The sequence below is a fragment of the Electrophorus electricus genome, unplaced genomic scaffold, assembly GCF_041902795.1.
Source record: "Electrophorus electricus isolate QZ-2024a unplaced genomic scaffold, ASM4190279v1 Scaffold239, whole genome shotgun sequence".
Classification (NCBI taxonomy): domain Eukaryota; kingdom Metazoa; phylum Chordata; class Actinopteri; order Gymnotiformes; family Gymnotidae; genus Electrophorus; species Electrophorus electricus.
Genome location: NW_027658519.1, coordinates 1 through 26405, shown reverse-complemented (window position 1 = coordinate 26405; position 26405 = coordinate 1). Strand labels below are relative to the sequence as shown.

The window sequence follows — 26405 nt, the reverse complement described above, 5'->3', positions numbered from 1 at the left end:
GCAGCTGGTTATTACGTTTAATGCTCTTTTAAGATTCCTAGACTACGAGTTATAAATTCAGTACTTAAAAAAATTCTTGTTTGCTTCTTGAGCTGTTTGGATAAGTCAGTTTCCTTCCCTGATGTGCCTGAGAGCTAACGGCTGCAATGTGAGGCATGTCTGAGACTCTCAGTGATTCTCTTTACCTTACCTATCGGTCACTGGCCATCATGGCACATGGGTAGGCAGATCAGACAAAGTGTTGACCTTTAGAAACTTATTTCAGATTCATGCACACATACACAAATATACACACACACACACACACACACACACACACACACAGAGACTCCTCCCTGGCCATAAATCACAAGCTCATTCATTAGTTGTGCGTCAGGGCGATCCGCCCATCAGGGCCAGAGGGGAGAAGAGAGCAGTCAAAATACAGCTCCCCAATTTCCATGTTAATTACCCAGCCGAGAGATAGATGCTTTTGACTTTATTGTTCATTTAATGTATGCAAAGTGCATGCGATTGCGGCATTAACATTAAGAAGAGCTTGTTCCAGCAGCATAGTAATACACACATTTTGACATTTGGCTAGTTTTATGATAAACAATGGGTTAAATCAATGAGCGTTCCAGGGCCGTTCCAGGAGCGTTCAACTGCACAGCTGCAGGAGTGCTGGTTGCAGGGGGAGAAATTGAGAGGCACATTTAGCCTGCTCAGCCAGACTGAACAAATAAATCTACAGTGATCCAACAAGTCTACTCCCAGCCTTTGTGTTATGCAACCTGTCTCCAGTTCTAGAATTCTCATTTATCAGATCACTTAATGGGTGTACCAGAGTTTCCAAACTGCACACAATTCTGGATTTGTATCATTCTTGAGTTCTAGCTGGTCACTGCAGCTGTGGGAGGTCTAGCGTTAGAGCCAAGGCTTTAGAAGGACACTTGAGTTTAATCCTTCCCAGGGCAGACGAGGGTCAGCGAGGTCCGCCAGACGGCTGCATCTCACGGGCTCTCTGACCCGCGTTGTCCATCACCCCCACGATGGATAGCTCCCACTGGGTACCCCCCCCCCCCCCGAGCCCACGCTCAACTGGACGCAACTCTGCAGAGAGGAGCTTCATTTTAATTTAAGGAGGTGCCAGATACAGAGACAGGAGATGATTGCACAGGTGTTGCACAATAATGACCATTTAGCTTCGGATTCAGGTTATTACATTGTCCATGTGTGCGGTATTCATGATGAGCCAGTTCCCCCAAACTCAAGTTTGCAGCTGTGTCTACATAAATGATCATGTGTGCTTCTACATTTTCAAAATGAGATATCTGAAAATAAGTCTTTACAATATCTTTTTCCATCAGAGGCTCTGTGTCAGACTGAAAAAATCGTATGCAAAGGATTTAAGAGGTCAAACAATTTTTTTCATGCAGTATAATCCCAGAGGACTAATGGTTCTGCTATTGTGTGTGTGTGTGTGTGTGTGTGAGTGTGAGAGAGATGCATTAAGAAACTGTTGCATGGCAAAGTGGGTCAATGGATTACCAGCAGGCTATAAAAAGATGCCTTTTTAGCCAAATTTGCACAGTACCACAGCTCCTCATGGTGCGTGTGTGTGTGTGTGTGGGGGGGGGGGGGCTGTCATTCTGTGCCAAGCATATGGCCATGAGTAGTGAATGAGAGCGACAGAAGATAATCCCTCAGTAGTCATGGCACGGTCACTTGTGTGTGTACTGTATGTGTCAGGCATGTGCCAGTGTTGTATGAGCTGATGCTGGTTGTTTGTAAGAAGGATTAGAGTCCTGTAATAATATTCACTGCTTCTAAACTCAGCCCACACACTCTCAAACTCAAATAATCAGCCCGAAACACCTCACAACTGCACACACATGGGGTTCGCAGGACAAGCAAACTCTTGCTTGATAAGAGAACACAGCCAGCCTTGCTATCACTGATGCACAGTTTATTTGTATTACCAAAGGCTTTAGCAGGAGCAGAATTAGTAAACATATGTAAAGTAACATTTTAGTAAGGCAACCTATAAAATTCATAACAAAACACAAGTAATATTAATGTAATTAAGAAAAGAGTTGGGATACTGTTCTATCCTTAGTTTTACCAATTCTATTAACTTGCTCTCATTTTGCATCAAATCTCAACTGATGTCCATGTTTCATCCATGCTTATGAAAAAAACCTGTATAATAGTTCCTGTGCTTTTCAGATGGCTATTACATAACAGTATGCATGATACTGCTCATTAAATAAAAGCAACCTATTTACATGTAATTTCAGAATACCAGTTTATAGTATAGTGCTTTTCATTTCAGCATGAATAACGCACCGCAAAAACCTTGCAACTCACATTCGTTACGTTTACTAAACCTTCTTAAAAAGTTTTCATGACCACAATTCAAGTCAGATAGAGAAGCTGCCAAAAGGGATTTTGGGAACCTTAGTCCCAAAAAAAGCCTGAGTCTGAGGAATTCTGGGAAAGGCAGGGCCAGTGTGCCCTGCGTGTAGGGCGCTGTTGTGTCAGAGCTGAGAGGCAAGCTGGATCACCGCTGTGAGGCTGTGTTGTAAATGCTCGGCCGGCTGTGTGGCAGCTCTCCCCAGGACTCAGCACTGCCGCGGCGGGGAGAGACTGCGGGTCCTCTGGTCTCTTTGGAGGATCGGAGCTGGGCCTCCATCTCCTCCACCCAGGACATACTCCAGTCCCACACGGGCAGGGGGTCCACCTCCCCGAAACAGTCCCGCGTTGGGAACCGCATGCTCAGGGGAGACGCCGGCGGAGAGAAATCTGGTGTCAGAAATACACACACACAAACACACACACACACACGCGTGCACACACAAACACACACATGCGTGCACACACGCACGCACGCACACACAAACACACACACATGCGTGCACACACGCATACACACACACACAAACACACGCGCGCACACACACACACACACACACGCACACACACACACACACACACACACACACACACACACACACACACGCACACACACACACACACACACACGCACGGCATAACTTACCGAAAGCCTAGATAAAAGTAACATGCAAACATCAGTGCCACCACTGCATGTCTAACCTGCATCCATAAGGAGAAAGAGTCCTAAACATTTTAAGGGATTAACCAAACCATCAATATCTCGTTCCCCTAAAACATGACTCTCTGTGCCATTTAATTTCACTGGCTGTACTCACTTGGAGAAGGGAAAAAGAAAAACAATTTGGCAAATGGGGGACAGCAAGAAGTTAGACCCCTTCGAGAAGGGTGATTGATTTGGTGGTACAACAACAAGCAGAGGTTAGTAGCGAGCTCAATTTACCCCCATTCTTCACATAACCTCCTCTCTATATATCCTCCATCTCTAGTGTTAAGATGCAGTCTAAATGACTACCTGTCTAATTAGCTATTTAATCTCTCCGACGGTACTGCTTGCTCTACTGATTCGGAGGTGATGTAAGAACCTGTCCATAAACTATGCTCACTGTGGATTAATGGAAGGCAGGTGTGTGGAGGCTTTGGTAGTAATAACTGTAATGATGTCAGAAGTAACTGCATATCGTAGCAGAGTTTGCAATAAAACATGCAAAAAGGTGAGGACGCTTCTGCGCTGACACTATAGAGCAACACAAACGTCTTGAAATGACCTCGCGTACCCATGAATAACACAAAAAATGATAAGACCTCGCCATCTAGTGGACACTGAAGCCAATTGCTATTTTCTAGTATAATTTTTACATTGTACCATTAGGACTGATTATCGCCGTTTACATAGCAGGGCTATGGAAGCACGTGCTCAACACTGTATACGAGCCATACTGTTGCTAATGCTCCCATGCTGTCATTCCTGGTCTGGTCAAGTTCTACCCTGGCTACCGTTCAATGCACAGTCTTGCTCTGGTTTACACTGCAATTGCGTCCAAGCATTTTTGTTTTTAATAGCCTTACCTTAAGCCTTCCTGGTTTTGACAGTAGCCTGTTTATGTGTTTACTCCTCTGAGTCTAGACCAGTTTGTTTAATGTTTCTGCCTTAGGAAAGGCTCTTGTGAACTTTACTAAATTAAGGTTCACAACAGCCTTGTCCTCTTTGGGCCAAACCTGACTGATTCTTATTCTGTTTTTATTTTTTCAGCAACGGGCATATAACTACTGGCACTGCACTGATCAATTGCAATTTGTTACTGCCCTGTTAATTTGAAAATGGAGCTGTTACGTTCCAGGTGGCCTTGCTGCAGTTAATGGATCACTGTGACTCATTTGGATATTGAGAGTCTTTCCTTACACACAGAGAGCGATTTAGAGGAAATGTACAGTAATAGATGGTCTCCTGCCTGATAAAGTCCCACACATGGACTCTCCCGTCATGGCCAGGACGCGGGCGAAGTTTGCGTCATTCAGGAACGAGCCATCTGAAGAGCTGATGATGCTCGCCCGCGCACTCGGCATGTTTCCCTCGGAGACGGAGCCCCACCCGTTCCATAGTGAGCCCTCCCATTCGCTGTAGCAGGAGGAGGGCGTGCTCCTCAGCGCAATCCTCCTGCGTCCCGTCGGCCGAGACTCCTGCTCATCATCCACGTCTCCCACTTCCCGGTCAAAGGGCCCACAGATGTAGCCAAAAGTGGGTGTGGGGGAGAACGTCCGAGACAAAGAGGGAGACTTCTCAGACAGGCTGCTGATGAGGAAGACACATTAGATCTGGTGAACATCTGGCGATTCGCCCGGTTGATTAGATCATTCGCAGCTGCTGTTTTCAAAGCATTACGCACGAATGCCTAATATTTAATTAACAGACCACTTTCTGACCTGCACAGTTCAGCGTACATTTCACTTCCTTCATTAATGCATAAATGCTTTCAATCAGCTGCCACAGGCAGTTCTTGATATCATCTAACAGGCCTCACACCAACTGTCATGCTGCACTAAAAAGCACTCAAAGCTCCCTTTATAAATTCCTTCTTATCCTCTGTCTCCTTCCCTTTCACTCAAGAGTGGATCAAAGAGATGAAATGGATAATTAGGAATTAGATATGGACGGATGGAAAAATCATAAGGCATGTCCGTCTGTGGGCGTGCAAGTCCCTCACCCATGTCTGTGCTGTTTGGGGCTGAGCTCTAGACAGTGCTGGCGGGCCTGCATGCCAGGCGTGGAGTCCTGGTGGCCATCCGTGGACATGCAGAAGGAGGCGGTGGACAGCTGGCTGCAGGAGGTGCTGCGCTGGGATGGGCAACCTGTCGCCATGGTGCCCTGGCCCTGCAGAACCGACGCGGTGCACACGGACTGCAGAGAGCCGGCGTCCACCGTCAGCCTGGTGGACCGGCTGGACCTGTGAAAAGGGTAATGTCATCACACACTGACATGACACTTTACCCAGTTGATCCAGTCAGGATCCAGTATCCAGGCTTGGGCGATGGTCCAGAGTCAAGATCAAGCACGTTAACATGCTGTTTGTGGACACAATCATTTTGTTTCAGAGGTGGTATTGTACTGCCATGTAGTGCTCCCTAACTCATTTCCCTTGTCTCCAGTTGTAACGTTTGCCCTTAAGGACAAGCTGGCCTCAGTCTCTGTGAATACAGTCTGCATTTTAAACGTATAGCCTTTAATGCTATTTAACAAGCCAAATCAGTACCGCTCCCCACCCTGTTCATTACACGGGCCACGAGATGAACGGACGTCCGGGTACAGAGTGCCGGGGGGAGAGGAATTATGTCTTCCTCTCCCATTAATGCCTGATGGCAGGACCTGGCTCCATAATCCAGGGATCTGAACACATCAGTGTTCAGACAGCTCCATGGGGAGTTGTAGGGCAGCTATAATAACTCCCACTGATGTAACCTGTGAAAGAGTGCTGAGGCATCTGAGCAATGAGAAACCTTTGTACTACCGCCATGGTGTGGAAACGCAGAGTCAACCGTGATAGACTCCTCGTTCTGGCCGTCCCCAAGGGACTCCGGAACTCCACGGTGAATAGCTGACTGAGAATTTTCTAATTCTACCTTCCTGCTGTTGCAGCACTGGTTCAGTCAGCCTGTGGGGAACCAATGTGATGCAATGCAGAAGAAAGTGCAGAGGTGCTGATCGGTCGCCTTAGTTACCCCTCCTCGGAGCTGACACTCTGGCTGTCATCCCCGGGCAGTGGGGGCCGGCTGGGCAGCATATCCACCAGGTGCAGAGAGGCCGAGTAGTGGAGGATTCTGGGAGATCCGAAAGGCTTGGGCCGCTCTGACACCCCACCTATAGTGCAGAGGGGAAATCAGCTAATCTTTTACTCTACTTTGTTTAACAGGTAGTTAATCAAAAAGGCATGATATGATTAAATATATCAACCAGCTGCTTGTTAGAATGGAAATCAAATACAATAATTCGGGCACTAATGTTCTGCATACAGGTAAGAATTGCACAAGAATAGATTACTTATTTTGTCAGGGACCTTCTACAAAATGAGTAAAGATGTTTTGCACCAGAGCTAGCTAACTACTTAATTTCCATGTGCAGTCCCTGGCCTGGTAAATATATTACTAATACAAAAAACACAGAAAATACAATACAAACTACAAAAGCAATGCAATACAACCTACGATCAGTTAAGCAGATCGCTATAACTCAACATGAGCACACAAATAATGGTCCGTTTATATTAATGCAAATATGATTGGCTACGTCAAATACATTTTTCATTTAATGAGAGAACGTATAAAAACCCATTTTCAATTCAGTGTGGAGTGCATTCCATTGTTTCATGACTTTAATTGAAAAGGCAGATTGTGCAAAAGTGGTAGCTCGTAGAGGAATACAACACTGCCCCCTGTAGGCTGCACAGACACTCAGCATGGGGGTGCATGATATGCATTCATATACATAAATAGATAAATAATTTGATCATTATATTAGATTGTTTGTCATACATTTATAGATTATATGACAGTGATGAAATTGTTCTGCTGTCCTCCAAAAAATGTTGATAGCTTGTCTGTTAAGTGATTCACGCTGCTTTACTGAGGCCAGCAGGACATACAGTAAACAAAATGAGAAGATCCAGGAGTGAATTCCTAATGTTTCTAAAATTAAACAACTTTTTTTGTATGACTCATATTTTTATGTTTCTTGAAACCAAGAGTAAGATCCAGAACAATACCTAAATATCTATTATTTATCAAACTGTCATGATAATCCAACTGTGTTTATTAGTGAAATACATTGTGACCTTTTACGCTACATTCAAAGTTAATCTAGAGCCACGTTACACCTTTTTCTTTTGCTTGTGATAGTTTAGTAGCATCGTATCTATGTGCGCAGTTCCATAGCTAATCCATAGCGAGCATGTACCTGGGTGATGGTTCAGCCTGTGCCCGTGGTTGGTAGTGGCGCTGTGTACCACTAAGGCCTGCTGATGCATGGGCACCTGCGGAGCACTGTTCACTGCATGCAGCTCTAGAGAGAGAGAGCGAGAGGGAGAGAGAGAGAGAGAGCGATAGAGAGAGAGAGAGAGAGAGAGAGAGAGAGGGAGAGAGAGGGAGAGAGAGTGAGAGAGAGAGTGAGAGAGGGAGAGAGAGAGAGAGAGTGAGAGAGGGAGAGAGGGAGAGGGAGCAAGAGAGAGAGAGAGAGAGAGGGAGAGAGAGAGAGTGAGAGAAAGAGAGAGGGAGAGGGAGAGAGAGTGAGAGAGAGGGAGAGAGAGGGAGAGAGAGAGAGAGAGAGTGAGAGAGAGAGAGAGAGAGAGAGAGTGAGAGGGAGCAAGAGAGAGAGAGAGAGAGAGGGAGAGAGAGAGAGTGAGAGAAAGAGAGAGGGAGAGGGAGAGAGAGTGAGAGAGAGGGAGAGAGAGGGAGAGGGAGAGGGAGAGGGAGAGTGAGAGAGGGAGAGAGAGAGAGAGAGAGAGGGAGCGAGAGAGTGAGAGAAAGAGAGAGGGAGAGAGAGAGTGAGAGAGAGGGAGAGGGAGAGAGAGAGAGAGGGAGAGGGAGAGAGAGAGTGAGAGAGAGTGAGAGAGGGAGCGAGAGAGTGAGAGAAAGAGAGAGGGAGAGAGAGAGTGAGAGAGAGTGAGAGAGAGGGAGAGGGAGAGAGAGAGAGAGGGAGAGGGAGAGAGAGAGTGAGAGAGAGGGAGAGGGAGAGAGAGAGAGAGGGAGAGGGAGAGAGAGAGTGAGAGAGAGTGAGAGAGAGGGAGAGGGAGAGAGAGAGAGAGGGAGAGGGAGAGAGAGCAAAGGACAAACAGGCATACATAACACTTTTATGAAAAGTAATGTGTTCATGTGTTTTGTTGACGCTTATAGCTTCTTTCACCTCGCTTGCAGTTCTTCTCCCAGGATTCCTTTAAAATGCCCATATTGGGCTGCGCCGGGAGAGCCCGTTTCCATGGCACCACTGGCCCCATCCTGGTGACTGGTGCCTTGGCAACAGGCTGAGAGATGCATACAGTCTCTGCGCTCTGAGGTTGCATGCTGTGGTGGGCCATTTTGGGGCATCGAGTTGGACTGTTAAACGTCTTCAGGCCACTGGTGGTCAGATCCACGTAGAAGGTACCGTAGAGACCACAGTTGTCCTGCACCATAGGAACAGCTAGCTCGGGGGGGCTTGGCTCTTGTCTTGCAGTTATGGGTAAGGCTGTCAAAACATGGCAAGACAGGCAGGACACATTCACATAACACCTCTCATTATCTTCAGTGGTGAGGCCTACAGACATGAACTAAAACCTGTAGAAGGGACTGCAATTCAGAGGACATCTCTGCTGTAACAGAATGACTGACTCAATATCCACATAAAAAGGACATAAAGTAACAGTTGAGGGTTTTGCTTCTAGATTTTATGTTACCCGTTGAAAAGTCACATGGCTAGTCACGTGGCTTGTTACAAAAAGATTAGAAGTAATGTCTAGTAACCACTGTAGGGAAGAAGGACTGCAGGGTACATAAATACTTGGACACTTGCAAACAGGGAAAATTTGACCTTGGGAAGCAGAGGTGAGTGTAGCAATGCCTGTGCTGCTGGAAAGTGGATCGTGGGATTTGACTCACTGGTTCTCCTAAGGTCTACCGTCTCCTGGCTCTGGTACTGCTCGCTGCTAGAGGCAGGCTTCCACACTCCTGAGATCCATGGAGAATCTGGCACTGCCATTCTGGCAAAGAGAACCAGAGTCATTCCACCATTAAAGACCGGCCAAAGGAATTCTGCTTGGCATGCTAATAAGCTTTTAAAACACCAAATTTCCCCATGTCAAAGACCACACAACCAGGTAAAATATTGGCTCTGAAAGTTATCTGATTATATTTTTACCTGTGATTACAAAAAGGAATATGTCTTATGAAAAATAAAGAATACGTATTACCTGTGCTTGATGATGAGGTCCTCATTAGCGAGTTGGTATAAACCTAGAAACAAATTTAAACTTAATCATTTATACTTAAAATATGAATAAAATGCTGTAGTCAAATGCAAATACTGGTGTTAACCTGCTGTTTTGTGATCTCCTCCTCCAAGATTAGCTGATCTGACATGTTTCCGGTAGAGACAAGCAGCTGTAGCCATCAGCACACACCACAAGAGGGCGCCAACAATGCCGATAAATACAGGCTCCCTCATAATCGCCAACACTTCTGAGAGATTCACTGCACTTTTCTGATACGGAGTTGATTCTTCCTTTGATTCTGAAAAAAAGAAATAAAGAAACAATATTGTCAGTATATCCAGTTATATTATTGACAGTATATGTCAGTGTATGCAAGGAGAGATTTGTATGCATGGGTATACCTAAGAGCAGTTTATATGGGCTGCTCTGGGCTCCGACACCTGCCCCGTTGACTGCTGCTACTTGGAGCCAGTAGTGCCTGCCAGTCTGCAGGGGGCTGATCTCCAGGAAATGTGTCCCACTGTTCACCGTCCAGTTCAGGGACTGCTGTTCCTCTTCCTGCATACACCACACCTGAGGACACACAGCACATTGGACACAGACAACAACCAGCACCTCTGAGCTACCAAACAGACAGATCTTGAAATAGGGCTTGCTCTGAGCCATGCCGGAGAGGAACCAGCTGAAGTATCGCTGATGGAATCACGGGATGATGACAGGGTCTCGGTAACCTAAACCACTGAAGTGTACTGACCATGAGCTGCCACCCGGAGCCCAAGGCACAGACCTGAACGACCAGTCTAGCTCTGGCTCTTCATTACCGCCAGCCTCCCATTACAGGATGACAGTCAACACAATAGGACACACATGACTTGTTCAGATTAAAGGTAGGGTTTCTCTGTGCTACCTGAGAAAGACTGTGTGTGTGTATGTGTGCACGCAGGGGTGTTACCTGGTATCCACGAATGATCCCATTGTGAGCCTCGTGAGGTGGGGGCTCCCAGCTCAAGTAAGCTGTGTCATTACGGTCAGCAGGCACGGTTATAGACACGCCCTGAGGAGGTGCGCTGGGGACTGTGGACATCCGGTATAACTATACTGCAGTCAAAACTTTCAGAACCATTCAGCGCTATCCACGCTGTGTAAATAGAACTTAAATATCTTTTCAGCACTGCTGCAAAAGACTACTATCTACTATAACATTCTTTGTCGCTAATGTATTTATTTTTTGTTGCTTTATTTTGTTTTGCTTTTTTTTTAGTTTATTTGCCAACCAGTGACCCATGTCCCGACTGGCGAGGGCGTTCTTGAACGCACCTGTCTCTGGCACTCTCAGGTGCCGAGTGTTGCTCTCTCTGCCGTACAGATCACTCCCGTAGGGCCGCACTTTAAACTCATACATGTAGCCCCTCTTCAGGGGTCCAACGCTGGCCTGCAGGGCGGGCCCGGTCACTTTGTGAGCAGCCCAGTCTGAACTGGCAGGCAGCAGGGAACGGTAGAGCACCTCGAACCCCTCCAGGTAGTGCAGCTGGGGGGACGAAGACTGAAGCTGACAAGGAGAAACAGAGCACGTTAAAGAAATACGTCTCTCCCAAAAAAAAAAGTGTCTGTTGTTTCAGACATCTGTTTATGAATGGAAATCTGAGGGGCTGAATAAATCCAGTTATGGAGTCTTCTGAATTTTATTACGGTAAGATAAAGATAACTCGCAAAATGACAGAAGTTATTGCAGCAATAACTCTATTATTAAGTGCGTTCCTTGCTTTGTGATCAATAACAAAATAGGCTATGCGATGCTATTTTCTCCCTGACCTTCTGGGTTTACAGTCTGTATAGGTGGTCTTTAATCAGTGACCTCTAAACCTGGTGCCAGCTATGTAATGAGGAGCATAGTGTGCAAATGACCTTCCATATGACTTGGGACAGGTTGGTGGCAGTTCTCAGAACAGTGACGTTCTCCAGGGTGATGCGCAGAGCAGACAACTCCCTATGCAGGTCCCTCTGGCTGCTGCTGGTTCCATCTGCAGCACACAGAGCCCAAGCGGGTCCACTAATGTGCTTTCACTATACATACAGGAACGTTGTCAAATGCACCTCATGCATGAAGTTAAGTAAAAACCAGGCTGTCGGCCAGGGTTCATGACAATGATCAATAATCATATTAATCTTTTACCTTCCACAAACAGCTGAGCACTGGCTGTCGCAACACCTACGGCATTGGCCGCAGTGCAGGTGTACCTGCCTGCGTCCTGAAACGTCACATAGTGGATCTGAAGACTGTGGTCTGGATTAACCAAATACCTAACACCGTTATACAAGGTAAAGATAACACTCATAAATAGCTGCACCGTAAAGCTCAACACCAATAGAACATAAAAAATATATGTTTCCTATGGTATTTCAAAAGTCAAGTTCGGATAAAATGCATTGGACTGTGTGGTGCAAATCAGTGTGTGTGTAACTACATGGGCGCATGTTCCTGACCTGCCGTTGGGCAGCGGCCCCTGCGCTCGGCTCCACTCCATGGTGGGCACAGGGTCTCCCTGAGCCTGGCAGAAGAACTGCGCTGACTCGCCCAACCTGACGGAAACATCCAGGGGCTCCAGCAGCACCACAGGCTTCTCTGGAAAGCCCAAACCCAGGCCTTACTAAAGCTCGTGACCCGCACGCATTTTTAAAGAGTGCAGCATATCACATCACTATGAAACTGGCTGAAGTCCTTCATATGCACATGTCATGTACAATTTGCATTAGCCATCCTTCATCTGTAAGCAGGATCTGCCCACAAAAATACTACAGTGTCAAAGGTGATGCTGTCCAGATAACAACCGGTTCACCACACAAATTCCCAGGCATCGGTGGGTAGAGGTAGAGAGTAGAGGGTGGCTAGCAAACTGTACATACCAACAGATGCGTTAGTCTATAATTCTACATCTCTGGCATAATGAAGATGGGTGGGAAAGAAAATTCAAAGGAAGAAACAAACATGAATTTACTATAGCACCCCACCTTTGTGTTTTGAGCAAATAAACACTTCCTGTTCTGATAAACAGCTTTAAACATAAATTCTTGGGCGAACTAAAATATGTGCACAGTACTATATGTGCACCTACAAAACTGGCTAGTGAGACTAGGTATAAGGTAGGTGTTTCTAATACAGTGACTACTGAGTGTAAATAACATGTGAATAAGACTTGAATAATTTTTGATCACAGACACAGTTAGGGCGTCTCTTGAGAAGCTGAGATGTTTGGTTATGTAGTTGGTTATGTATCACTATTAGAAGTATTAATGGGATTATAAAGGACTATAAAGATTAGAATCTGTGGCTTACCCAGGACTGTTAACCTGGCTGCTCTGCTCTCTCTAACAGCTACGATGTTGGAGGCGACACACACGTAAACTCCAGAGTCCTGTTTATGAGCTGGTGCTATTATCAGCTTCCCACTGAGTTCCTGATCATCAAAAAACAGAAAGAAAGAACAGAAGGGGAGATAATCACAGGAATATTAATGCTCCCCTGCACTCCTATCAGAAGCTGATGCGTCAGTCTTCACTCTATTGTTCAGAGGGTATACTAGAGCTTTAGTTTAGCAGCCTTGCTACTACTGAACTGTTTGGTTTTAGCGCCCTCTACTGACAAGCGGCAAAATCTGTCAAGGCCTAACCAAATACGTGCGACGATGCAATGAAACAAACTTGGGAAACAGCTGGTAGCAAAAAATCCTAAAATTTAACACAACAAAAATGTGGATCACTGCAGTTATAGTAATGTAAATGTAATAATATAGAATTCTCACAGTGTAATGTTCATCTGAGCTGTTGATGAGGACGCCATCTTTCCTCCAGGTGACGTTGGGCTCAGGGTATCCTATAGGCGAGCTACAGTTCATCACGGCCACCTCACCCAGGGCTACTTCAGCATCGCTGGGATGCACGCGGAACTCGTCGCGGAGAGCTAGGAACCAGAACAACCTTGTCAGTGTCCCTGTTTCATGGAAATATGGGTGTCTGGAGGGCTTTTGACACGGCCATCCTTGCGATGAGTGTAGAGGATTCAGACAGGCACAGCCCTGAGCTGCCACTAACTGAATACACTACCAGTCACCCAAGAGGCAGTCCTGCTCCTAAGGGTGTGCAAATTAATAGCCGACTGTCAAATTGTCTGTGGGATTGCAATATGTGGCACAAAAGCATAAGAAGAGAGAAATACTACATTTTCCACAGTATTCGATGTATTGTGATAGAAATGCTGATATTTCCAAATACTGATGCAGCATTCACCAGAAAAGGCTTCTAGCCTAAAGTGCTGTCTACGGACATCAGTATGGCATTTCTGCCGGCTCCGTGCTGTGGAATGTGGTGGACCACAGTCTCTTTGAGCTGCAAACAAGGTGCGCAGTTACAGCTCAATTAGTGCTCTGTTTGCCCGGGGGAGGGGGTAAACTTTGGTGTCTGACCCAGCCTCATATTACTATCTTCAGAGCTTCCGCTTCCCCTGAGCACCTCTGACCTCTGGCTTTTATGCCTGTTTTAAGTGGTCATCGATGCTGTTTAAGATAATTGATTTTTGTCTTGCCTGATTAGGCAGACGAGCAAGGAAAGGGCATTGGAGAATACAGCATCACTGATGCACAGTGAGACACAGCCAACCAGCCTCATTCTCAGTGATAGCGTAACTAAAATAGACTTTTGGGCTTCTGGTTTATTATAAAACTTTTATTATATAAACCATACATTATAAGCGATATTAAACGGCAGTATAGACTGTACATGAACTGATTGATCTTTGCCGTTTTGGAAGCAGAAAAAACAAAGTGACATTAGCAAGGAAGCCAAGCTCGAAACATCACCTGCAATGCGCAGGGTGGCGTTGCGGCTGGTGGCAACTCCGATGCTGTTGCGAGCCACGCAAGTGTACACAGCTTCGTGGGACTGACTCTTCCTCCCAGAGGTGACCCTGAGGAAGAAGAGGCTGCCCTCCGGCAGGACGATGGGTCCCGACTGGCCCTCCATCCTTTCCGGCTCCAGCGGTACGCCATTGCGGAGCCACTGGATGAAGGGTTGGGGGTTCCCCTCGGCCCGGCAGGACAGCGTGGCAGGATTCCCAACCTGCACCACCACGTCAGCAGGGTGGTGCACAATACGGGGGAGCCCATCATCCACACGCAGCCTGGAACCTGAAGAACACAGGAAGAGTAACTTTCGATTTCTGTTATTTTATGCCTGCAGAACACTGAACACTTATTAAAAAAAACCCACAACTCATTGTATAGACAGATTATCACACCAAGTCTCTGGTTACAAGTGTCACTTATCACTGTAGGAGCTGTATGTGTAAGAAGTGATGGATACATGCTATCTCCAGATACTAATGGTACTCAATACATTTTCCAAAGAGAAGGAGGTTTTCTACTTAGGGAACACGCACTGCCATGTCAACAATGCTGCCAACACAACACAAACAGTTGCTATTCTTGGATGGTACTGAACGGAAGTGCGGCATGCATGCTGTTGAAGACCAGTCGATGAGTACAAGAGGGAACCATTTCCTGCATGAGCCAGGAAAAAAGAGATCATTCCTGTGTTCACGTACGTGAAGAACAAAGGGCCTTTGCTAAACACAGTCAGAAACCGGCAGGACATCCGTCACCTGTGTGCAGACCCCCTCAAGCAGGGCCACTGCTAGAACTGGCCTGCTTACAATGGCCCCTTTACACATGCTTGCCAAAACACGCCAATCACATCATCGAGATGTGTGTCTGTCGAACAATGCCACACACTCTACTGAATTTTGCAGTATGACCCTGGAAGCAATTGTCTTGCAGAGCCCCTGTTTTTGAAAAACAAAAAAATCACTCGAAAGGTAACAGGTCACCAGGTTATGTTTCACCGCTTCTTACGCTGCAGGCTGATTTTATTTTAAAAAACATTTTACTGTGTCTTAAAGGTGCATTCGATGCTGTTTGCAGTGCTACATCCAAGAGTTCAACGCAATCCATGTCAGTCAGGCAGAAGAGCCTCTGCAGTGGTAGACTGGAAGGAGATACTCACATTCTTGGCAAATCTGTCTTCAGCTAGAAAAACATTTCTATTGTCTCATGAGCAACTATTTCCTGAAAAAGCGGAAAGTAACAGCCTATAACCCTGTTGTAAATCTTACTGGATAAAGGAATTTCAGGAAAGCCCTGAACAAAAAATTTAAATTAGATCAACGTCTTCTAAAATGAGGTGATAAACCTAAAGGATTAGCTTTATAGTCCACAATATACATAAAAAAACAAACATTTACATTGTGTTTACTAGATATTAAACTGGCATTTTCCTAATCGGTTGCACGTTATGTCACTACAGGCCCTCCCCTGAAACTCAGCAGGTGGTTCTCAACACTAAAAAATTCACTGAGCCATTACAAACTGACTGCCTACAATGTACAGAAATCAAGTGTTTAATCCAGAGAGAAAAGGCATATCAATGGAAGCAAAAAACATACATTTATTTAACTACCCTGAGACCCTGTTCTTACTGCTGTCTGATCTATTATTTCAGTAAAAACATTAAAATAAAAGCTCAATAAGACTCCCACTGAAATAAAAATGTAATTGCTGGAAACAATAGTGATTTGTATTTAAAAACCAAGTATAGCAGATGTTAAGTAATTTTAGCTTTAGGATGCTCTCCATAACTGTAAGGAATATGGGGCTACCTGTCGTCTTGTGTAGTAGGTTACATAAAACAGCTTAAAACCTGTGATATAACAACGATACAACACACTCTGCTTACCTTGAAGGTACCGGACAACCACGACAACCAAACACATCCTGAAAATCGGAGTCCCTCTCATTATATGGAAACCGTATGGAAAGTTAGATTAAACAGAACTAATAAACACCGTCCAGTTCCATTGAAACCTTCGGGACGCAGCAATATTGAGTAATTTTCCAAAAAATAAGCATTGATTCAGCTTTAGCGGACTCCTCTGATCACCATCATAACATCAAGTAAAGCTCCGAGGTCCGTTAATAGTAAGTTTAACGGTCTTCACTCCCGTCAAGGCGCCATTTGCGTTTGGGACACTCCCTGCTGACCCGGAGCACTCCGGGGAAAGGTGACAGTTCAGTGGTGCACTTACTCTCCTGTCGGCAACTTGGTGATGTGAAACCTCGAATCATTCACTAGTAAAATAGGTTTAAATGTAAGTCTTTGTCAGTCCGGACATTGTTTCACAGAATCACGCTGATTTAAATGCTGACCAATTTATTATTTAAAAAAAAAAAGCTAGCAACAAGGGAGTATTCTACAAACCTAAACATTAAAACCGTTTAGAAATCTATTCGTATCTATTTACTTAATTACTTCATAAAAGTGTTGTGTTTTCAGCAGTTTTGACATGTATGCACTGTCACACAGAAACAGAAAAGCAGAGCAGGAAATCAGAGAACCTCCCGGCTACAAAACAATACGAGGAAATCTCTCTAGCTCCCCAAGATACAAGCTGAGATCATTAATATGTCGTGCTATACACAATTGTTTTATACAACATGCACGCCCATTAGCTTTGCGAACAAATCTATAATGCAACAAGTGAAAAACAAATGTATTCTTTATTTAGCTCTTTTAGAAATTGCATTAGATTTGATATTTCTGACATCTTTGATTTTTTTTTGCTATTCATAACAATAATCAATTAGGGTATTCGTCATATTCTGGGCTATGTTCAGCAGAAACAATATAAACGATCATTATTCAGTTTGTTTTTTGTTTTTTCTCCAGTTATTACAAAAACACTTGTTCAAAAGGCTTTAGAGGTGACAAAAATGAACCCAAAAGATTACTTCGCCCATCCTCGTTACTGTTAAGCCTTTTAAAATATGGCTTCTGCGGGGATAGACAGAGAGAGGATGAAGAAGGCGGAAAGAGAGGGCAAAAAGAAAAAAGGAAGAGAGAAAAGGAGAAAGACAGAGTCAGCAGCAGTTCATTTCTCTCTAACTAAGCCCTAAATAAAGTGCTGTTTAGTGAACAGTCCATTGTTCCTTTAAAAGGCCCCTGGCCTTCAGTGATAGACGTGTATTGATCGAGAGATCACGGCCCTGATCGGCCACACATCGACCAGCCTTCAGAGCCAACAAAGGACATAGCAGCACATCAGACAACCACTGAAGAAGAGAAGATTTATTTGTTCAGTGGCACCAAAGAGAAAGCAAGCAGATTTTTTTTTTTTCTCACATGTTAACAACAGGCTAGAATCAAAAAGTGCCAGCTAGGAAACCTCTTTCTAACATAAGGATAATCTGTCTGGAGCAATAATTTGCAACAATATTCTTATAGAGTATTTTATAATGCAAATTTTTATGAATGGCACTATTCATGGCAAACATATTGTATTCTAGCAAGTTTGCATTCTCAACAGGCCAAGCCATTCATGGGAAACTGAAACCATTTGCCACATGCCAAGATTTCCAAATGGCAAATGCTACAGATTATTCTCTTTAAGTCAGTTTGTGATCTCTACGAGGGGCAGTAGATCACAGCGCAAATGATACTGAGTGTGGTTCAAATGTAACAAAAGAAAGAAATAACCAAAATGAATAGAAAAGGAGATATACTTTAAAATGGTTTCTTTTTGGTAATTGGTGTTACTCGTCTTGAACGTAACCACTATTAGGATAATATGCCTACGGGGGGTGGGGTGGGCGGATCATTCATCTTAAAATTAACCCTCTTCACTATTAATACATCTATAGTATTATGTGGTTCAGCATTTTCTACACAGGTCAAATAAATATCTCTATTAAGCTAAGGTGGAAAATTCACCCATCATTACTGTGCCAGTGTCTTCCAAATGCACTTGCTGCAGTCACATCCCAGCATTTCAAACACTTTTTTTTAGTATATGTCCACAACTATATTTAATGTAAAAACACAAATGGTACTGAATGGCATACATATATATATATATATATATATATATATATATATATATATATATATATATATATATATAAAATTCTGAATCATTTAAAGGAGAAATAATTTGTCAACTTCTATGAAGTTGTCTTTCATGCCTCACTAAGGCATTCTCCTCAAAGGTTTTGCATAAGCAGAACCATGACATTGCTGACAGAGACTGGTAAATGCAATTTAATCAAAGTGGGAACTGTGCACGTCTTAATTCATGCAAATAATCTTTTCAATCTTTTCAGTTGTTCTATTATAATGAACACCAAAGAAAAACTGTGATGTAATCCACTGCTGAAATGTAAAACATGGCAGGGAAAAGGACAAAAATAAGAAGCTAAAATGATAAATGTTGCCTTATCTCATTATAGACAAAATCAGAAGGTAGTATGGCTAAACGAACCGGAGGCTACAAGGGACCATGAAATTGCTGGAATGCTGAATGAAAGTCCAAAAAGTAACAAAGAAATTCTTCACATTTTACCTCTCCTGCGGTGAACCCTGTCCCTGTGCAAGGGGAGCTCATGTTCCAGATGATGGTGAGCTTGCCCTTTGCCCTCTGACCTCTCCAACCCTCGCGCCACCTGCAGCTGGTGTTCCTCAGGCAAACAGGTGCAGTGGCAGCGACAGCGGCCTGACGCCTCCGCCCGGGTGCACAGCCATGTGAGGCAGAGGAGCCATACCGAGCGCTGCATCTTCACATGGAGGAGCTCCTCTCTGGGACACCCGTCGCCTCTGCACTCTGCAATGGCATCAGAAACGCGGGCTTCCCCTAAGACGCCATCCCAGCACAGGCCAAGCCCAGACCAGTCATTCCCTGGCTGCTACCCGCAGACCTGCACTAAGATATTTCAAGATTGCTATAAAGAATTTTTTTTTTTTCCTTTATATTCCACCAGCGCTTTGTGTTCACTTTCCCTCCCCCTCTCTCCCACTCCTCTTTCTCCAGTCTTTCTGTTTTCTTTTGGGAAAGAAGTTAGAGGAAACAATGATTGAAAAACAAGTTGGAGACCCCATGCTGGGAGCGAGGGAGAGGAGGAGAGGAGGAGAGGGATGGGGAGCCGTGTCCTCCAACAACATCTGTGTCATTCGTTCTGCACGTCCACAGATAGAGAACAAGGCCGGGCCTGGGGGCCAGCAGGGGAGAGGAGCCGTGGAGCAGTGGAGTAAGCGCGAGTGCGAGGGGCGGGTACATCCATCCCTCCTTTACTGAGAAGGATCACTTCCATTAATCAAGTGTCTACTAGTTGACTGATCAAATCCTTGACAATGCCAAAGTTTCTCCCACTTAAAACATCAAACAGTCCTTTAAAAAAAAAAAAAAAAAAAAAGCAATTCTATCATGCCAACAGTCTTGGGGAAGTTTGACACCCTCCTGCATTTCTCTAGCTCACCACTCCCTCAAAGGCCTTAGCGAGGCAGGGAGAGGCAGAGTGGGAGTGTTTTCAAACAGAACTGACCTCCCCAATGGCTTTAGTGGCTCGACTAGCGTGAAAAGCCTTGCTTTTGTCACGGGGCATTCACAGTTTCCAAGCTCGGGTTTTCTATCTTACGCTCGCCTTTCATCTCCGCGGGCCGATGAAAATGTTGCACCGAGCAGCTGATATTGCTAACGCAAACTGGAACGTTCTCGATTGTTAAGCCGAGGTTGTTCCGCGATAAGCGAGTGCCATTTAGGTTTTCACCCAAAAAACATATCAATTAATCTGACAGCAGAATTCTTGTAGCTCTTGATTGGCGAGGGGAAGAGGAGCTTGAGAAAGTCACAAAAGAGGTCCTTTCCCTCCTGCTCACCAGTGGCGAAACATCAACAGTCTTGAGAGCGTTTGCCTTATGCGCAAAGAGACAGGACAAATTTGTCCCTGCTCGTTCGCACAGTATGAGGCTCGTACGTCATTGTGGCTGAGTGGTCAGAATCAAGCAGGAGAGAGAAAGCGATTAGTCTCATAGTGACAGGGCCAGTGTCACTCTCTCCAGGCCTGCTGTTCACCTCGCACTGAACACAAGGACCATGCTGGGCCAACCGGCCTGACCTGTTCCGGGTTTAAAACTCACAAGCCCCTGACTAATTTCAGACCGTAGGCCACACAAAGTGTTGTAACACAAACTTTAGGTTCATCCTCATTGATTTTGTCTGGCTCTCACAGAAAGAGATGATAGCGGTGTGGTGCGTAAAGGTTTCACGTTATTATAATGACATTTAGATCCCTTTTGAGTTTATAAGTTGTAAGAAATAGGAAAACAACATTACAATGGCCAATAATATAAGGACATCGATAAGTTCCAAATAAAAGTAATGAAAAACTGCAGCAAACAAATTGCACTGCATGCAGTGCCCACCACTACCACTGGCTGACCAGGTCTGACCACATTATTCCTCTCTGTTCTCTTCATGCGTGGGTCAGGTACTGCTGGGGGCAGTGGTAGCTCAGTAGTTAAGGTACTTGACTTGTAATTGAAAGGTTGCTGGTTCAAGCTCCACCACTGCCAAGCCGCCACCACTGGGCACGCTCAATTTCTCAAGTTATACTCAGTCATAATTTGAAGTCACTTTGGATAAAAGCGTCAACTAAATGCCATAAATGTAAACACCCCCTATAATACAACACTTCCCTGTTGAGAACCCTAAAAGCCACTCTTCAACCCATCACAGGGCATCAGGGCTGGACAAAGAGGGTCTAAAAGTGCCTGCACTGTCCCTTGATATGTAGCCCAGCTGTGTGAGCCTTGGGGCAATCCCCTCTGGAGAGAGAGAGACTGAGAGATGTGGATATGCATTTGACTGGAATGCCACCTTGTGCCTCTCACACAAGTAAGTAAAAGGAGCAGGAGTGTAACACAGTGAGAAAATACACACCTCTATGGCCCCAAAACACATCTGCTGTTGCCTGGTCAACCCCTGCTCGCTCATCGAGAATAGCCTCAAGTTGAAAGTGAAGGAATATCACCAAAGTCATCTAAATGGCAATCGACTCGAGTTCCCCATGTTTAACCTCACCTGCCCACGCAGACGGCACTTCAATATGACTGCGCACATCTTACATCACCTTTGACACAAGCTTTTAGTGATCTATCTGAGGTTGTGACCTCTCTCTTGATCCACAGAGAGATTCTTATCCAGAAGCCAGAGCGTTTTACATAGCAAGGGTACATAGTCCTTGGCCCATGTGTACCATTCATCACAGAGTGTCATGCTAAGTACTGTTTGTTGATCAGCTTTTTACCAATTTTGCTACCATATGAATTGTAAAAACTGATCCTCGATGTCTTCTTATGCCTCAAAGTGTGACACATGGGCTCCTAATTCTCAGGGCCAGGATTATGACCAAAAAAAAAAGAAGTCCTGAGCAGGCCAGCAGGCCACAGAGATGCAGAGAAAAGGAGGGCAGGGGTGTGGAAGCAGGAGTTCTGCTTGAGTGGATCACAAAGGAGGATCTACTCTCCTCTCACACCCTTCCCTCCCTTCTCCGCCCCTCCCCTCTCTCTCTCATACTTCTCCTGTGCCCCAAACCTCGGCGCTCACACCCATGTCTCGGGCTCACACCCCTATATCCCGGAATCCCTCTCCCTCTCTCGCTCCCACCTCTTTGTGTGTCCAGCTGGCTGCGCCACAAAGCCCCCCACTCAGACTCCCAGTGAACGCGGCGGCCCTGGCGCTTTGTTTGCCTCTTTTTCCCACTCCCTGCAGAGAGAGAGAGAGTGTCCCAACGAGGACGAAAAACCTACTGAGACTGAGAAAAAAGGGATGAGGAGAGCAAGATAGAAAACAAAACACAGCCAGTCAAGGATCTATGCCGGAGACACTGCAGTAAGATTAGAAAAACATTGAACTCAAAAGTGGAACTGATATTGGTGACTAACAATGTCTGTTACATAACGATTATAGATCTATTAGACTAAAGCTTAGGTTGTCTACAACATGACCTAAGGCTTTTTTTTGCTCACACTCACATCAAACTATGCATGTAGCACCGCAGTCCTTGAATTAAAAATGTATGAGACCGTGTGTCTGTTCTGCAAATCACAAATGCAATTACAATAATGACATTACAATCATGACTCTGTGAACATGAAGGTTTGTCAGGGAAACTTGTTGCATCAATGCAGAGATCCATTCATCCGTTCATCCCTCCATCCATGCACCCAGCATCCTGCTTCTTTCTCCACCAGAGATCCAGCAGAAAGCCTGTGTTGAGATGTGGGTTGGAACTAATAGGATTGGATTTGATTCATTAGACTCTCTTTCATCGCACTGGTTGGTGTTTCACTGCACGTCCCAACAAACTCCCCCATTTCATTTCGTCTTTTTAAAGGAGGCAGCGAAGACCTGGGGTGTTATAGATTACATCACTGAAGCCAAATATTGCACCCCCTTCCTCTACATAAGATAAGCTGTCACACTTGTGCACAGGTCTGGATGGAGGCGACACAGAGATATCTGAGAGATTGATTTGTAGAGAACACATAAAAACATTTTCATGGTGAGCTGATCTTCTGTAGAATAACTTGGGTGCTCTGTAGAATATCCGAGTTATATTTTAATTTATATTGGAACTTTGCATGTGAGAACTATGTTGTATCAATAATTACAAAAAAATGTTGCACGCAAGCCTTTCATAGTAAAAGGATAGGGCAGTCTGGATAGGCGCAAGATTCCAGTTTATTTACCATTTCAGCTAGTTGATTAGCAGCCTTTCCAATGGGGCTTAAAGGATCTGACAGTTGTTTACAGGCTCAGACTTCATTCTCTGGAAAACTCTGAAAACACTGCTGTCCAACTCAAAGCAACAGTGAAAACATTCTCTCTTAGTAGGGAGGTACGCATTATAGAGAGCAGAGTTTCTTATTCAAGCTCACAGAATGCAGCTTCAATTAATCTGCCATAGAGCAATTAGAACCACACAGCAACAAAATGACTAGACAGGACCTATGTTAATATCTCTCAAATGTGAAACCAGACAAATTGTTAAGGCTGAGTCTGAACAATATGCAATTTATTTACAATCATTGTTGGATGCCTACAAGCTCCCTGATGAGGTGGTGGGGACATTGTGTACGTGAGACATATATGCATTAACAAATATAATAATGTCCACCTCCCGAGTGTGAAGTCTTGCTTCCCTTTAAAACGTATGAGATTAAAGGCAGACGTCTGATAATGAGTGTGCGCAGAGCAGTGCCTTGTTACGATCCAAAGAATCGGCTCACACAGCTTGAGTTTCTGTTGACGCGCCCAGCTTGGGTGCCTGTACCTTCGTCGCATTGTGCGAAGAGCGAGACGGCGTTTTAAAGAACAGTTCCATGAGGCCAAATTAGCATGTCAATATGGAGCAGACCTGATCAACCCCGTCTGGGTTCTGTCGGGAACAGGCACGATACGGAGCTCTGCTTCATCAGTCAGCAAGCCAGCATGTCAGGCCACATTTCACATTCCATAACTACATACTGACGCCATAACTCATAACTACACACTTATACAATAACATGCATGTATCAGTTACTAAAAATGTCACGCATTTATTGTAAACCAATGGCAAACATGTTAAATACATATTGTTTTCAGTGCAGCACAACAATCTAACTGATAGTCTCTGTGTGCTCTACGATCAGATGATGATCCTTCTGGTTTGGACAGCAGAGAGGAACACAGAAACCTCTTGTAGGGTCCTTTTGTTCGGTGCCAGGCCCACTGAGAGGGGGCTGCATCAGGCTGGCCCACTGTGTGCGTGGGGGTCTGAGATGCGCCAGTTCCTGTTCTACTTGGCTCTAAGGGGTTTGGCATACACCGGCTCCAGGAGGTACAAGGGTAATAGCATGAAGAGAGCTGCCAGGAACACCACGATGACTACGGACAAAAGCACGTAGCGGCCGATGAAGAAGGCGTCCAGTATCTGCAACACAGCAGAGGGGCTGCATTAGAAATGTATGAATCACTTACTTATTGCCTTGATACCAGTTTGACAGCGATCTAATTGCAGGTGCAATTTCTCCACTAGAGGTCAGCAAAACACCTTTGTGAAAAGCTGGGTGCGGGTCAGTTCAATTCTTACAACGTTATAAACACTAGGAGATGGAAACTTACAAAGCATATTAAAAAGACACTTGTCACTTATTCATTTATGCATGTAAGTTAAATGAGTTCTTTAAAAAAGGAGGTCTGTATTATACTGAAAAGTAAAAAAAAACATTTCACAAAAACTACACATCTATTATAGGTATAACACATGGGTATAACACATTGTTCTCGCTTACATTTTGAAAAGCTTTTCACATAAAAAAAAAAAATCTATCCACATTTTTAAAAGCTTTCTAGATTGTGAATCTTCTCAGGACTGTAATTGGCTTTGCATGGAGAAGATATGAATACTAAATGCAGCACCTGTCTCTTAAGGCCTCAGCTAATGTATGTTGGCCAGATCAGAGGAAAGCACATCTACCTATGGGCAAGAATGAGAAAACGCCAGAAAGAAACAAGTCCTGTGTGTGTGTGAGAATAACAGAGAGGGGGAAGGCCAGGGAAATGAAGGGAGTCTGTGTGAGAGAGAGAGAGAGAGAGAGAGAGAGAGAGAGAGAGAGAGAGAGAGAGAGAGAATGGGGGAGGGTGGCGTCTCCAGTGAATGCAGTGTTCTCTCATTTAACGCATCTCACTTTCTAATTTGCCAATTAGCCGGCTAGCGAAGCACAGAGCGGAGGCCATGTTTTATTAATGTGGCGTCGAGCGCGCTGTGCCCGGCTCCTGTTTGGGGCTGGCCTAATTGGCACTGTGATATGTTTTTGTACAACAGTGAAGGCTTAGCCATTTCTTATACAGCAGACCACCACTTATCAGAAGGACTGGGCGATCTGCTCAAACCTAACAGTGAGCGGCAGGACAGGCCGGTGGCGTCAGGCATCCTTCACAGCCCAGTGAGCTTAGCTCCCACGTGCACTTAGCCTGAAGAAAGGCTGCTCTGCAGTCAGGAACAGTAAATACTGCTCTCCACCTTTCAAGTATAAAGACGCACGCATTGCCCTCAATTCTGTAACCCGAGCACCTTGCTTTGCGTTCACCCGTTCTGCATTAACCCCTGACAAGCAGCAGTCACCTAAATCTTTCATCCTTAGCTGTGCTTCTTTTAGGGGAAGCACATAAAAATCATAGTGAGGACATGGAAGGAGGAACCTGAGCTAAATCGGCAGCACCATGGCAAAAGCCTCCATGAATCTTACAATATGATGTCAATACTTTGTCATGAATTGCAAATGAACCTACAAATATGTTTAGTGACCCCATTGGTGGCACTAAAAAGAAGCCATATTGTTTAAGCCTTGTGAATTTTTCAAAGCGTTAAATTTTTTCCCCGGTTAACAATATTCTGTTGCATTTGCTGGTCTAATCTTGAGATGAATGGTAAACAGTGTGGTTTGTCTATGTGTGTGAGGGACAGTTTGGCCGTAAGTTGCAGTGGTTTTGGCAGAGACAAACTGGGGAGAAATACTGCTATGTTTGTGCTACTTCGCTGCAGGAGAGATATAAATGACACCAGGACTTTGTGTTAAACACACACACGTGTGCACATAAACATACACAAACACAAACACTTTGCATTTCAACCAGCACGACAATTAGAAATCGCTTCACAACTTAACGTTAGTCTGTGTTTGATAAGAGATGCATTGTGTCGAGCTATTTGAAACACCTCAGTGCTGACAGAATTCCGAGGATTCCAACAGCACAGGATTATTTTCAGTTTAGTTTACATCCGTGCAAATTTTACAGACAAAATTGGATCAAGGTAATTGTTTGTGCTACTGGCTTGCATCCTCTGTGTAGTACTGGACCTTTGTGTGTGAGAAAATTGTTGCACTGGCTTGCTGGATAGGATAAATACTCTTAAGTTAATTTCATAAGGAACAAATTAAAATAACAGTCAAGACAAAATACGTTGTTTTTGTTCTTATGAAATATTAAATGTGTGGGTTAGGATTAATTGGTTTGCAACTTTTAAGACCGTATGCAATCTACGTTTCCGAAGGGCTTATACTGACCTCGGTTTCTTTAACAGAGGACGGCGCTTCAGGGGCACGGGGGAAAAGCACAAGGATCAAGGTGACGGT

General features: G+C 44.7%; 2 protein-coding genes across 4 annotated transcripts; both read right to left on the bottom strand.

Annotated features, from left to right (window-relative positions):
- Positions 1-1931: 1931 nt before the first annotated feature.
- LOC145655363 (roundabout homolog 4-like) lies at positions 1932-19109 on the bottom strand. 3 transcript variants are annotated; one of them, XM_081709000.1, is made up of 19 exons: positions 18793-19109; positions 14204-14530; positions 13151-13308; positions 12685-12805; positions 11835-11973; positions 11524-11651; positions 11256-11371; positions 10668-10899; positions 10303-10424; positions 9752-9923; positions 9454-9648; positions 9330-9372; positions 9019-9119; positions 8288-8608; positions 7343-7447; positions 6112-6250; positions 5100-5339; positions 4347-4687; positions 1932-2784 (listed from the first exon to the last, which is right to left on the bottom strand). In XM_081709000.1, the coding sequence occupies exons 1-19, from the start codon at positions 19001-19003 to the stop codon at positions 2543-2545; spliced, it is 3453 nt and encodes a 1150-aa protein (XP_081565126.1). In that variant the 5' UTR covers positions 19004-19109; the 3' UTR covers positions 1932-2542. The 3 variants fall into 3 exon arrangements, with proteins under 3 accessions (XP_081565126.1, XP_081565124.1, XP_081565125.1); XM_081708998.1 differs by lacking the exon at positions 18793-19109 and adding an exon at positions 16134-16428; XM_081708999.1 differs by lacking the exon at positions 18793-19109 and adding an exon at positions 16134-16428 and having other exon boundaries at positions 4347-4684.
- Positions 19110-23285: 4176 nt separating this feature from the next.
- On the bottom strand, positions 23286-26402 carry LOC145655361 (transmembrane protein 218-like; the record flags this gene model as incomplete). The annotated part of the gene is made up of 2 exons (XM_081708996.1): positions 23286-24199; positions 26337-26402. Coding segments are annotated over 2 exons (201 nt in total), but the record flags the coding sequence as incomplete, so codon positions are not given.
- Between the last annotated feature and the right edge of the window lie 3 nt (positions 26403-26405).